Source organism: Pipra filicauda, unplaced genomic scaffold (assembly GCF_003945595.2).
Source record: "Pipra filicauda isolate LSUMZ 115617 unplaced genomic scaffold, ASM394559v2 scaffold342_size772408_pilon, whole genome shotgun sequence".
In the NCBI taxonomy this organism is placed as follows: domain Eukaryota; kingdom Metazoa; phylum Chordata; class Aves; order Passeriformes; family Pipridae; genus Pipra; species Pipra filicauda.
In genome coordinates, this window is record NW_024104468.1 from 40,355 (window position 1) to 54,215 (window position 13,861).

General features: G+C 40.1%; 2 protein-coding genes across 3 annotated transcripts in view; one reads left to right on the forward strand and one right to left on the reverse strand.

Moving 5' to 3' along the window:
• Positions 1 to 297: 297 nt before the first annotated feature.
• On the reverse strand, positions 298 to 11,005 carry TFB2M (transcription factor B2, mitochondrial). The gene is made up of 8 exons (XM_027729757.2): positions 10,702 to 11,005; positions 9,838 to 9,926; positions 8,784 to 8,937; positions 8,228 to 8,376; positions 6,517 to 6,606; positions 4,090 to 4,152; positions 2,702 to 2,853; positions 298 to 1,231 (listed from the first exon to the last, which is right to left on the reverse strand). The coding sequence occupies exons 1-8, from the start codon at positions 10,988 to 10,990 to the stop codon at positions 1,045 to 1,047; spliced, it is 1,173 nt and encodes a 390-aa protein (XP_027585558.2). The 5' UTR covers positions 10,991 to 11,005; the 3' UTR covers positions 298 to 1,044.
• Positions 11,006 to 11,137: 132 nt separating this feature from the next.
• CNST (consortin, connexin sorting protein) overlaps positions 11,138 to 13,861 on the forward strand; it is a 47,766-nt gene continuing 45,042 nt past the window's right edge. The window contains exons 1-2 of one of the 2 annotated variants that reach the window (XM_027729751.2): positions 11,138 to 11,251; positions 12,969 to 13,065. The gene's annotated coding sequence lies outside the window, so the exon portion shown is untranslated. The remainder of the gene's footprint in view (positions 11,252 to 12,968; positions 13,066 to 13,861) is intronic. The other variant, XM_027729755.2, reaches the window with a different exon arrangement.

Consider the following 13,861-nt stretch of genomic DNA (forward strand, 5'->3'; position numbering starts at 1 on the left):
AATTCTGTGTTTGCAGTGTTTTGGGCACTGCTGTTTTCCAAAGTCTGAAAATAGCTCAGCCTTCACCAAAGGCATTTTATTAACTTGTACTTTGCTAAAGAGGCGTATTTTTGGCCACAGTGCTTCCTAGAGGGTACAGTATAGAGCACAGAACCAGTACAGCCTCTCAGCCTTATTGGACAACAGAACAGTTACATGGTAAGATAGGAAGAGAAATTAGGAACAGGTTGTGTTATGGAGTACTATGGCTAAGTAAATTTTTTGTACATGTATTACACATTAAACAAAAACATGGGCAACGGTTTCAAATAAAATGATTTTATTTTCATTTTTCCAAATTGTTTATACAGCACTGAATATTCTGGTGACCTTTGGACCTAAAATAATCCCCATACACATATAGCTGTTTGTGTATTGAAAACCAGTACAGACTGTCCTGTGTTATTTTCAAAAGAAAGAACTGTTACAACTTTTTCCCACAGATATTACAATCTTTACTTAAAGCAACTCCCAGTTACTGTTTTATCATGCAGTCATTACCTTGTCTTATAGTAACACACCGCTAATTATTTATTAATATATTGCTGACTTGAGACTGCAAGGTTTTTAGATAACGAGACAATATAGCAGACTCAGTGGTTGTAAAGACCTATGTATTTTGGTAATCTGTCCAAAAGGCATTCAAATCACTAAGAACTAAAATACCAACCAGACAAATAATCATTATTTGGTCTGTTAACTTTTTTTAAATGTTGTAAATATACAGCAGTGTAACAAAAAGTTCCATTTAAGTCGTACATCCAAAAGCAGCAAGTGACTAGTAAGTTCCCAGAAAAGTTGCAAAGTTTGTCCATTCCAGATAGGATTGTGCTCAAATAACTGTGAATCCATTACTTTCATCCTGTACAGAAGGGCTCTTGTTACTTGCTGAATTTATTTTCCTGTTTGAACAGGAAATCATCTAGCTAACTGTAATTTTATTTAAACCGTTTCTCATCAAAGTAATCTTTCAGAAGCTAAGGTGATCTTCCAAAAGCTTTAGTTTTATAAGTTTATGGTCCTTACAGTTTCCAAGACTTCATCATAGAACCAGGTTTCAGTAAACATACTAGAATTTTGTAAAGCCTCAAAAAGACGCCTGTAGTCTTCTGGATACAAGTCACGCATTACAGCATTTTCTGGAATTTCTAGCGCTTTCAGTAATTTGCCACCGTTGTCCAAGCTCCATGAACTGAAACAAACAAACAAAGTCTTAATGGAGCATTCCTTTCTGTGAAAAATTAAAAAGCAAGAAACATTATCTGAAGGTCCATTTCACTCTTTCACAACTTCTAGAAGTCAACCTCTTCCTACAACATAAGTTATTTTCAATTCATACTGCAAACAGGAAGAAACATCTGCTAATAAGACACATAAATACCAAATAAAGCCCCCAGCAGACACAGACAATGCCAGCCACATAAGTCTCTTCATTACAGGGTGGGTGGCCTCCTCATTACAGAATAGGCGCCTGCCCTCCCTCCCTCATCCACCTGAAATGCGTAAGTCAGTAACAGGCATTACAGCATAAAAAGGGGTTATTCTTCAGTGCCTGGGAAATTAAAGCCAAGGTAATCCTCAAGATGACTCAGTATAGCATGAATTAGTGACTTACACCTCCCAGGTATTTTCTTCTATATATAAACAGATGTATCCACTCTCTCTCCATCTACATCATTGCTATGTATGAAAGCTAGACCTTTATAAATGTGCACATACATTAAACTATTTCCCAGACAGGAAAAGGGTGTATAAATACACAGAAGATTCACATTAGAAGCCTTCAACTTCCTGGTTGAAGGACTGAGTTGAAATGAGGGACACCACTGAGCTTTAAGAGAGAAATCCATTAAGGCTCTTTGCACTTTCTTTGCTAAGAGAGTTACTGGAATTTAGTAGCTTTTTCTTCTTTCCTCTTTCTGGAAATTAACTTTCATAAGCTATTATCAACAAGTGAGAAGTATATTCATTATTTTCATCAGCAAGTAGAAGTCAATGCTTTCCAGACCGTAAACACCTTCCATTTTTGGGAAATGGAAATCTACTGATCATAAAACAAAGATGAATAGCTCCAATGTAATACCAAAAAAAATAATTACAGTTTCATAATTAGTAAATAAGTCTAAAGCCTAATTTTTGAATTAGATAACAGCCATTTGAGGACATCCCCATTCCACGTTCAATAACCTTCAGCTGTTTTCATTAGCATGACTTTGATGTCTGTTATAAACTGAAACTTTTTCAGCTTTTAATTTCTATACCTGCAAAAGTCTTGGCGGCTTTATTATTATGTCTGTAAAGTAAGTGAAAACTTCTTGTAGATACAGGACCTCACCTCCATTGGAGGTACAGAGAATTACTGCACATATACATCCCAAATCTTCGTTCGCGAAGCCTAGCCATGATGATGACATTCTAAATACTTGTCGACCTTTCTGTCAAACCTCAAGTTTTTATTATCTGTAAATACGGGCCAGGAACAGTCCCCAAAATACTGTATTGTGGGCTGCACAAATGAAATCTTCTATTCTACATGTAGATAATTAATTTTAAAAAAGCACAGTATTTCATCTGCAAATAAATACCTCTTTGAGAACATATGTTAATATTTTCCTATATTTCTGTGAAAAAAGTATAAAAACTGTAATTCTTTCTTACTTACTTTAGTCTGGCACTAAGTCTAGACGTAGGTTTAGCAAGACACTGTTTCACCATGAAAATAAAGGTAGTTGCATTTGTGGGCTTCAAGCCTCCTGTAAATAGATTTTGCTGAGGAGTCAGTCGTACCAAACATAAATGGTCATTTGGCAGCCACTGCAAGAAAAACAAAATAAATCACTGAAAAGATGATAGACAGTGTCTGTCTTTAGCTAAGAGTTTCATTTTCACCACCACTAACATTTCTTATTAGAAGTCTTAACTTGATGATTTCATTGGAAGATCAGGCTTTACCTCTGCCGTGCCCCAAACAGGAAAGGAAATAGAAAACAAAAGAAACGTACTATCACTTAGGTTTGGTTTTACATTTTAAGACTGAACTTTCTTAGTTGAAATAGACAACACAGGCTTGATGTGAGCTTTCAAGCTATTATATGGGCTATAGTATTCCTATACTATGCAAGGCATCAGATCACTTCAACTATCTGCCTTCTGTATATAAAGATGGAATTGAGTGTAACACTAAGACAATATTGCAACTCGAAAATTTTATGAAATTGGGATGGAGTCTTTAACTGAAATAAATGTACTTCTGTATTAGCAGCAATGGATATATTGTCCAGTAGATCTCACATTTGTACTTCTCCTAAAGCTATCACAATACATCTTGCATAATCCACCTGATATGCCTCTCTACACAGTTTTTCAGCAACACAGCTAAGCACGTAAGGCACACCCAGTCATTTACATTCACTTATATCTTAAAGAAACATTGCAAACAACACTCAAACCATAGCAGTTTTCTGAGAGGGTAAAACCAAATATTAAGTAAACATGCTTTTATATTATCAGAATTAAATAGGGATATTCTTCTTTTACACAAAGGAACATCATTACTTCTTTAAAAGAGAAAAGTAAACAAGTTTACACAAGGTATTTTTGCACTTCTCAAATTTAAGCTTTGAGACTCATGCTTTTCAGCAATTAGCTATCACATGAAATCTATAATGGAGATATGAGTTACCATTTTAATCAAAACCAGCAGGATACTGATTGTGTTATTAACTGTGGTACTATTTGTTTTGTTTAAGCAAGTAGATGTTTCCCTGTCAGTAACTTTTTCTGAAAAATACCTCTTAACATTCCTTTATGCTATTTATTCACCATATTTTTTCTATCATAGACACTAAGGATAATAGTTTATTTCAGTTTCTAAGTGCATAGCAATTCTTCAGTCACTTTTTGATGAATCTACATGCTGCTTGTAAATTTTAATTAGAACACTTCTTAAAAAATACATTTATAAATGTTGCTATAAAGTTATTTTAACCTTTAATAAAAAGTGGTTTAACTACATCTTTAAAAGAAGAAAAGTGTACACTACAATCTTACCTTAGATTTTGGTATTGCCAAGCTCCCATTTTTCAAATCAGTTGCAAATGATGACCAAGGCTCCTATGGGAGGAAGCAAATATATTACAGAATTAAAGCATTTTGTTATAATAGAATAGACTATTTCAGTTGGCAGGGACCTACAACAATCGTCTAGTCCAACTGCCTGAGCAGTTCAGGGCTGACAAAGTTAAAGCATTTTGTTAAGGGCACTGTCCAAATACCTCTTGGGGCATCGACCACCTCTCTAGGAAGCCTGTTCCAGTATTTGACCACCCTCTTGGTAAAGAAATGCTTCCTACTGTCCAGTCTAAACCTCCCCTGGCACAGCTTTGAACCATTCCAATGTGTCCTATCACTGGATACTAGGGAAAAGAGCTCAGTATCTCCCTTTAGCCTCCCTCTCCTCAGGAAATTGTAGAGAGTAATGAGGTCACCCCTCCTCAGCTTCCTTTGCTCCAAAAAAGCCAAACCCAAAGGCCTCAGCTGCTCCTCATATAACACTCCTTCCAGCCCTTTCACTGGCTTTGTTGCCGTCCTCTAGATGCATTCAGGGATCTTCACAACCTTCTTAAGTTGTGGGACCTAGAACTGCCCAAATATTCAAGGTAAGGCTGCACCAACTCTAAATTCAGTGGAACAATTACTGACCAGCAGATGATGCCATGTTTGATGCACCCCAGGATGCAGTTTGCCCTACTGGCTGCCAGGGAACACACTGATGACTCATACTGAACTGCTGCCAACCAGCACCCTCAAGTTCCTTTCTGCAGGGCTGCTCTCCAGCCACCTCTCTCCCAATTACTACTTGTATTCGGTGTTACTCTATGCTAGGTGCAGAATCCAGCATTTTTACTTGTTTCATTTCATCCTGTTAATCATTGCCCAATGCTTCAATCTGCTTAGACCCTTCTGCAAGGCATCTTGTCCCTCAAGAGAGCAAACAGCACCTCCCAGTGTGGTGTCATCAGGAAATCTGCTAATGGTTCATTCAACTCCTGCATCCAGATTGTTGGCAAATATATTGAACAATATATTGGCTCTCAAATTGAACCAGTGGTCAGCCAGGTGTAGCCCCATTCAGTGCATCCCTCTGAGCTCTGCCCTTCAGCCAGTTCATCACCCAGAACACCATGAACTCTCTCATTGTACAGCTGGACAACTTCTCCAGAAAGATGCTGTGAGGGGCAGTGTCAAAAGCCTCACTGAAATCCAGAAAGAGGACACCCACCACCTCTTCATCCACTGGGCAGGTGACCTTATCATAAAAGGGTGTCAAATGAGTTAAACAGGACTTTCCTTTGTGAACCCATGTTGACTGTGCCTGATGATTGCATTATTTTTCAAATGCCTATCAATTGTACCCAGTAGAATCTTCTCCACAATTTTTCCAGGTACTGAGGTTAGATTGACAGGTCTGTAGTTCACTGGCTCTTCCCTCACACTCTTTTCGTAGATTGGAATAACACTGGCCAGCTGCCAGTCAGCAGGAACCTCCCTAGACTCCTGAGACCTTTGGTAGCTAACTGAGAGGGGTCCTGCCATAGTTTCCACTTGCTCCTCAGTAGTCTGGATTGAATCCCATCAGGCCCCATGGACTTGTGAACATTCAGCTGATACAGCTGGTCCCTTACAATTTCAGTGTCTGCAAATGGAAAGTCACTGTTCCCACACCCGTGGTCCTCCAGGCTCAGGAGACCAGGCAGTCCAAGGTGTATCAGTATTACTAAAGACTGAGGCAAAAAACACATTAAATGCCTCCACTTCATCCCTGTTAGTCAGATGACCATCTTCAAAGAGTATCATTCTTCAACTCCTTAATATATACCCCATGATATAAGGTATTTGGAAGACAGTAGATAACGAAACTTAATTTTAGACTAGAAAAACACTTAAAACCATGAAGGTAGGTTCCTAGAAAAAGAGAGGACAAAGAAAGGTAAATCTGAAAAGCATAAACTAAGTGAAAGTTGATGGCCATGTGTTCATGTGGAGGTGGGGGAAAAACATAAACAATTTTTAAAACTAAATCATATTATGTTTGACAAGGTAAGATAAGTACTGAGTAGCAGGAGAAGCAGGTATGCTTGGAACATGAAAGCACCAGGACTCAAAAAAAAAATTTCTACTGAATACAGCTTAGGAAGTCCTAAGCATATAGGATGGCAAAATTCAGAGGACAGTGGCTTGCAATAAGAATACTGACATCATAGTGAATCACGATGCTGCTTAATGGAGAGTTTTACACAAAACATGAGTGTTTCAGCTTTTTACATCAATACTTTCTACAAAAGTTTTCAACAGTTCTTCAACTAATTTAAACATTAAATTAGCTTCCAATTAGTTTAGGATAGCAAATCACTATAAACTCTTTTCTAAAATCATGTCCATAGCATTAGGCCATATCAGCTGGTACAAAACACTTACCTTGTGCAGTAGTTCAATTTCACATCCTATTTGTGCAAGTACACTAAGTGCTTGATAAGCCCATACTTCCCCAGGCTTTGCTCTTAATACCTAAAAATGGCAGAGAAAGAGTTTTTTGTTGCAAAAACAAAGACTGTTTCTTTATCTAAGCAAAATCCTCATTCAAATATATATAAATACAAGCAGTAAAAAACTCAGTTAAGTCAAAGAAATTCAGTTAAGTCTAAAATTCCAAAGTAGAGTTCCATTAGGCCTCAAATACATACTTTGTGATATTTAAGTACATCTTATCAGAAGACGCAACTAGAAGACATTATAACAGGCTAAGTATTTCTTCACAGCACTTATTTGGATAACTGAACTGTGCATCAATCTCCAGCACATAGTTTCTGGTCCCTTTTAAGGCAGAGAAGTTTCACACAGAAGAGAAGCAGGGATCATATTACATATAAAAACCGTAACTTTGTCAGAGTTATCAGCTTGCACTGACAAAGTAATATTCCCAAGAAGACATGCAAGCAGAGTAAAACATCAGGTGACCTCACTGAACATTAAGCAACTTGCTCAGTCATCATCCTGATCAATATTAGAGATCAAACAACTCTCAGGACAAGAAACAAAGAAAAGCTTGTGATTATTCTCAAACAGGGCCAGGAAAGAAGTAGATTGTAGCAAGGAGATTTAACTTGTCATAATAGATTTACACAGCCTTGTCATATAATAAGAAACCAAACCAAAACAACCAACAAAAAGGAACTAACAATGCCCACTAAAAGAAGGTTCCAACAGCTTTTACTACACAACTCTCATTTAACAGGGTTCACAATAAAGCCATAAAACTTAATTTAAAAAAAAAAAAAAAAACACAGCGACTGCATAAAAAGAATGAGCTGCCCTGTATTTACTCAAAAATCTGGCCATTAAAAACATGCCATGCAAGTTGGTATTTCAGTGGTGTCCAACTTGTCATTTCACAGAATATACTTAAGACTTTTAATTTTTTTTCAGTGAGGTGTTAGACACAGCACAGGTTGTGTAAGCAGACCTCAAAGGATTACAAGTAATTAAAGGTTTATGGCTCTGTATGAACCTCCCAGTTTCTCGGAAAAAAAGGTATCCTTGAAGTATAAGTACAGTTCTAGAGCTTCCAGACAGCGTAAATTAGGAACATTAGAAAACCCAGAAAGCAGCTCTGTGCCTTAGTGTACAGAATATTAATAAAAAGGTACGTAAATCATTACATTTTGGCTCAGTTCTTTTCAGTACTGCATACAAAAGCAACTCAACAGGACAAGTGAATCTCACTAATTATGGTATTTAGTAACTTGGAATCCTCTACCCAAATCCTTTTCAGTTGCATTTTGAATTCAGTCTTCGTTGACTGTTACATACAACTAGTAAACAATTTTGTTGCAAAAGCATGTTACAGAATTTAAGCACCTCACAATTTACAATGGAAAGCAGCTAGTCTGCTGCTGCATATTCTTCTCAAGGACCAGTCTTCACATTTGTAAGATTTGTGGTTATATGACAAGAGAACGTTTCTTGATAGTGCTATCACTGCATAAAGAGAACAAGTGGGAAACAGACAAGACTTGAAAATTCTGGTAGAAAAAAATTCACCAGCAAAAACATTAAGCATACAATATAAAAGGGTTTGTGTTCTGCAAAGCACTACATCTTCATTACCTGTAAAATACCTCGCACATACCATGTATTCTTTTTCACTTATAAAGAGGTTGAGTTCTACTCTTCCGTATCTGTATATGGAATTGCATTCATATAGGCCAAAAAGAAGCCTCCAAAGTCTGTTTCTTTCCAACGTGTGTGGCATGATTCCAAAAATTCTCAGAGGTACATCTGTTTCAATAACATGTAAAGGTATTTTTAAAATTTTGCAATACATATTAGACAATCTCATTAATTCTAATGTCTAAACTACAAATAATTAAGAGAAGAAAGTCTGTGAGCTCATGTTGTTCAAGAATGAATACAATTCAAGCCTTAGTCAAAGTTAAACCCAGATTAGTTTGTGTTAGACTAAACCTTTAACAGACAAGAAAATACTTGATATCCCATATTGCCACATGGGGTATTTTTTGAAGCTATCATGAGTCTAAGTAAAGCTGAAGTGTAGAAAATAGTATCCATTAATCGAGCACATATATTAAACAGAACATATACCTCAAGCAAATCCCAAAGATTTTGCCAAACTGCCTATGCACCCTTCAAATGTATTTGTAACATGTGTGATCATATACATATACCTGCCTTCCAAGGAACTGCTGCTACACCCATGGTTTCAAAAAGCTTCTCAGAGCACACGGCAGGTGGTTTCAGTGTTCCACTCACCAAAGGATCCAGTCTGCAGAAGTCACCATAAATGACCTTTAATTGTCCATCCAGGCTATTCTCTAGGGACTGAATAAAATCAGCTTCAGTTGAAGAAATCTGGATATAGTAACTGGTCTCACAAAACATCCCACCCAAACGAAAAATATATTCAAGCATTACTTAAAATTGTTACCCAGTCAACAAGAGTCAAATCTCAGAGCTGCTTCTTACAGCTGATAAAAAGAATTGCCTCCTTCATTGTGCTGGGCATTTTGACATTTTTTGTGCTGTGCAACTTGAGTGCCATTAAAACAATTCTTAAATTACTACGATGTTCTGCAATGTTTTTCCTTAAAAAAATCCTAAACTATACTTAACTAAACAAACAACTTCATTTAATGATTTACAACTAGAATTCTTCATATATGCAGAGAGAATGCCTTTTATACACATTTTAAGTCAGAGGGTGAGTTGTTGGTTCCAAACCAGCACTATAACACCATCCTTCTAGTACAGCTTCCATGAAAAGCCCAGGTGAGCAGGAGAGTACAACACGTGTCTTAATATGTAAGTGTCAATTACAGGAAAACACATTAAATAACACTGCGAGATAAGCAGAATAACTAAAAGTATTTTTACAGATTTCTTAAAGCTACATATGGACCTCTTGCTTAAACATACACAAATACAATGACTCTGATTAATATTACTTTCAAATTTATGCATGAAACTATTCATAGAAAGACTATGTACGAACTTGAATTCCTGCATACACAAAACGTCAAATCAACTAATTAAAAAATATTCTACATATGTAATGTATAATACCAAACAATACTTACTGTTATTAGCCATTATGTCAGATGTTACAAGTAACAATTACTGTCTAATTCCTTTTTGATCCAACAGCTATTACAAATTGTAAGTTAATTTCTTATTTTCCCTTTAATTAGGTTTTAGAAATATGCAACTGAATCAAAAGTGTACCTGTAAGTTTGGAAGATAAGCTAAGTTACTTTCCAGAGCTACCACTCTAATACCTGCATTGAGCAGAGTTTGAGTCAAGATTCCAGGACCTGAAGTGGGAAAATAAAAAAAAAAATAAAAATAAAAATTTTAAAAGTGCATTTCTATTTCTAAGTAACGTTCTTTAGTGATTTTCTCAACACAACGTTTGGGACATTTCACCTTCAATATGGGAGAGCCTGTATTTGTTTAAACACACTTCAAAACAAGAAATAGAAAAACCATTTACAGGCAGCCTGCCTGAGATTGCTCATTGAATTACACTAAGCACGGCATTACAATGAGATACTTAGGAACACTGGAGATAACGTTTCAAATACTTCTACTTTTTCTTCTGCCAACTGAAATATACTTTGAAATCGTACCCACATTATCTCTACAGATAAAATAACACTCTGCAGAAATAAAAAAACCACAGACATTAAGTAACTGCAAAGGGCTACCTGTCTTGGGTGTGCTTTTACTGACAAAGTTCACTCACAAAACCACAATATTACCTGAGAGACGCTTACATCTCTGCTTACTCTATAGCACAGTTTGAACAGCAGTGACCCGCCGGGGCGGCGGGCTGGGACAACCCCCTGTACGGATCCTGTCCCGGGCAGCGCCCTAACGCAAAGAAGCCGCCACTCCCGCCCGAAATCACGGGAGAAGCCAGGCCCCGCGTCCTTCCCTGAGCACCACCATCCCTTCGGAGGGCTGGTACCGCCGGCGGCGAGGGCGGCAGCCCGCCCTGACCCCGCAAGGTCACCGTGGCGCCGACCAGCGCCGCACCCCGGCGGAGCCCCCCGCCGGGAGCACGGCCGGAGCCCCGGAATAGCTCACCGGGCGCGAACTCGAGCAGGAGGGGCTGGGGGCCGGCCCCTCGCTGCAGGCATTGCTGCACGGTGCGCGCCAGCCGCGGGCAGGCGATGTAGCGGCGCACCGGCACGCCGCCACGATGCTCCCGCTGCACCACCTGCGCCTCCTCCGTCGCCGCCTCCGCTACCCGCAGGCCCCGGCACTGCCGCCCCGCCACCCAGCACGGCGACAGCCCGCACAGCAGCGGCCGCAGCGCCGCTGCCAGGAGGCGGCCGCAGCCCGCGGCGCCCGGCGGGGCCTGTCCCGCCAGCATTGCCCGCCGCCCGCGCCGCGCCGCCAGCACCGGGTGCGCGATCGCCGCGGCAACCGGAGCGTCACTTCCTCCGCTGCCCGGCCTCGCCAGCGCGCTTCCGCCCCGCCGGCGAGAGCTCTCCTCCCTCCTTCCCTCCCTCCCTGTTTATGGTGCCCGCCCCGCACCGCCGCCAGCCTGCGGCAGCGCGGCGACACCAGCTCCCGCGCCTTCACGCCATGCCGGGCGGCGGGTCCCGGCCGCCAGAGCCGCCGCGGAGCTGAGGTGAGCTGACAGCGGCTCGTCCGCAGGAGGGGAAGGGGAGATGCTTCCCCCGGTGCCGCGCGCTGCCGCCGCCTCCTGCTCGTCCCGGCGCCGCCGGGAGCTCTAGGGTCGGGCCAGGGCCGCCGGGCGGGCAGCGGGAAGGTGCCGGTCCCGGTGCCGGTCCCGGTGGGGCTGAGCGCCCTGCCCGCCCGAGCCGGCATGGGCGGGCGCCGGCGCTGCGGCTCCTTCCCCCGGCGCGGTGTCCCTGGAGCAGAGCAGGCGGAGGGCTGAGGCGGGTGGCGGTGGCTCGGGAGGGGGAGGCTGGGGCCGGCCAGAAACGCTATGCCGGTCGCCCCGTGCAGCGATGTGTGCGCTCGGTGTGCGGGTGAAGTCCCAGGAGCTACGTATTTAGTTTGAGGTTTGCCAGGGTGTTTCACGAGAGACTTTGATCTCCGCGTCTTCAGCTAAACAGTCACTTCGGGACTCGGGTGTTTGTATCGCCCTGCCGCCCTCAGCAGGTGCAGGATCCTGCTCCGGCGGAGCTCCGGTATCAGTCCCTGTTGGTTCGTTTCTGCTCGATGCCTTGTTGCAATCGCGCTTTAGGTCAAACCAGTAATTCAATAGCAGGGACGTTGTCCTTTCTGCAATGTCTCTAATGCCCTAACGAGAAATAACTTTTAAGAACATCTTCAAAACGTTATCAAGTTCTGCAAAACTGGAGTTCGTCCTTCAGGGATACCTGTGCTAAAACCTGTCAGTGGCAGGTGAGCGGCCACAGTGCGATGGTGAAAGGAAGAGAGAATCCTCCCAAACGTGTTTTCCTGCTCCCTGTCTAATTTGTGCAGAAGGCAAGAGAGATCTAGCAATCACACTGTATACTGGTCTCCAAATTAATGGTTCAAAAGTAGACTTTATGTTTGAATTTGTGAAAATTGCCTTATTTCTTATATCTCATTTCTCTGGTTGTGAAGTGAGAGATTAACACGTGCTTACTTACCAAACAAAGTCATTTTGTTTGACATATCTCTCTTAAACAGAAACTGGGACAGAAAATTGTGGCTTTGTTTTTCTCTTTTTGGCGGATCTGCATGCGGCATGAAGAGGGGTCGGGCTGAATTTAGAAAAGATTGTAAATGCCTTGTCAAATGCACGAGTTCTTCATAACTGAAATTTACGTACTCTGCTTTTTTACACTGAGTGCTGTAATAGTTTTCCCTGAGCCTTAAGGGAAATGGACAGGCTGTTCAGCTGGATGATGGGATAGACCTCAATCCATTTTTAAACTGGACTTTATGTTTTTAATAGCTTTTTCCCTCTCTTACTAATTAGTCTGATAATTCAGTAATCTGTAGGACTTTTAGAACATCAAGCATAATTTGATTTTCTTAGAGTAAGTGTTTAGTCATGTCCTAATTCAGCATTCCTTATCAGAGTTTATGACAGCTATGGCCACAAAAAAATTAGGTATAGTTTTAAGCTTAATTAATTAATTTTGGAAATTTTTTGTTGCCAGTCAGAGCACTCAGGAGTACTTTGAATGGAGTATTCAGACTAATTGAGATTATTCAGAGGAGTGTTTTGGAGGAATCAAAGGCAAAATGCCCTAACAATTCTTCATACACTAGAAATGACACACTTTTCCTCATATTTTTATTTACTTTAGATTAGCAATTGCCTGGATTGAACCACGGATCTCTATAGGCTAAACTTATGTTTTGGATTTTTTTCCACCTACTAGAACTGCCAGATATATACTGAATCTTGCATGCATAAAGGACTACCTCTTTATGACCTGGTCATTATCTTTGAAAAACTATTGAAACCCTAGGAAAATGGTAAGTTATGTACATTTTTTGTTTAGAAAATACAATGCAGAAAGTTGTTGAATACGTTAAAGTGTATCACAAGGACATTTGAACAGTTATTTTTATGTTAATGGCTGATTGTGCCATATATTTTCTAGTTTAATCCAGCTATCTGCACATGAAAATATTTGAATTTACAGTCTTACCTCATAGAGCCTTATGTCTTTGTAATTTACATTCATTGTTGGGTGTGCTGAAATTATTGTTTCCTCCTAATTATTGTTTTCTGAAATAAATCAGAGGTAATCAAAAGGGCTACCTGTTTGTTTGGATTCCAGTCTATGCTTGCACCAAAAGAGCTCCTTAGTTGTATGGGTCAAAAAGATAGTAAGGAGATATTTTTCTTTTCAGTGGTTCTAAATACTTCTTGCATTTACTTTTATTTGGCTCAATTTAACTCTTATTTTTCAAGTTAATATTAAAGCACTAGTCTTTTAGTATTATTTTGCTATGTATTAACCATTTAGCCATAGCAAATATTTACAAATAGTAAAAAGAGTGATAGGAGATTTCTTTAAAAGTGCTGTAAACACTGCACACTCAGGAAAATAGTCTCTATAAATAATTATTTTTTAAAAATCAATCGGAGAGTATATTTACTTTTTTGCCATATTTTCTTGTCATCACTGTCCTCCACTCCAAACCCATACATACACAAAGGAAATCTCCCAAGAACTGAAGTAGCATTTAATCCTATGCCTCAATCCTGCACCTGGTTTGAGATCGAGTGAATTTGCAACCTGTGGGTTATATCGGACATCTTCCT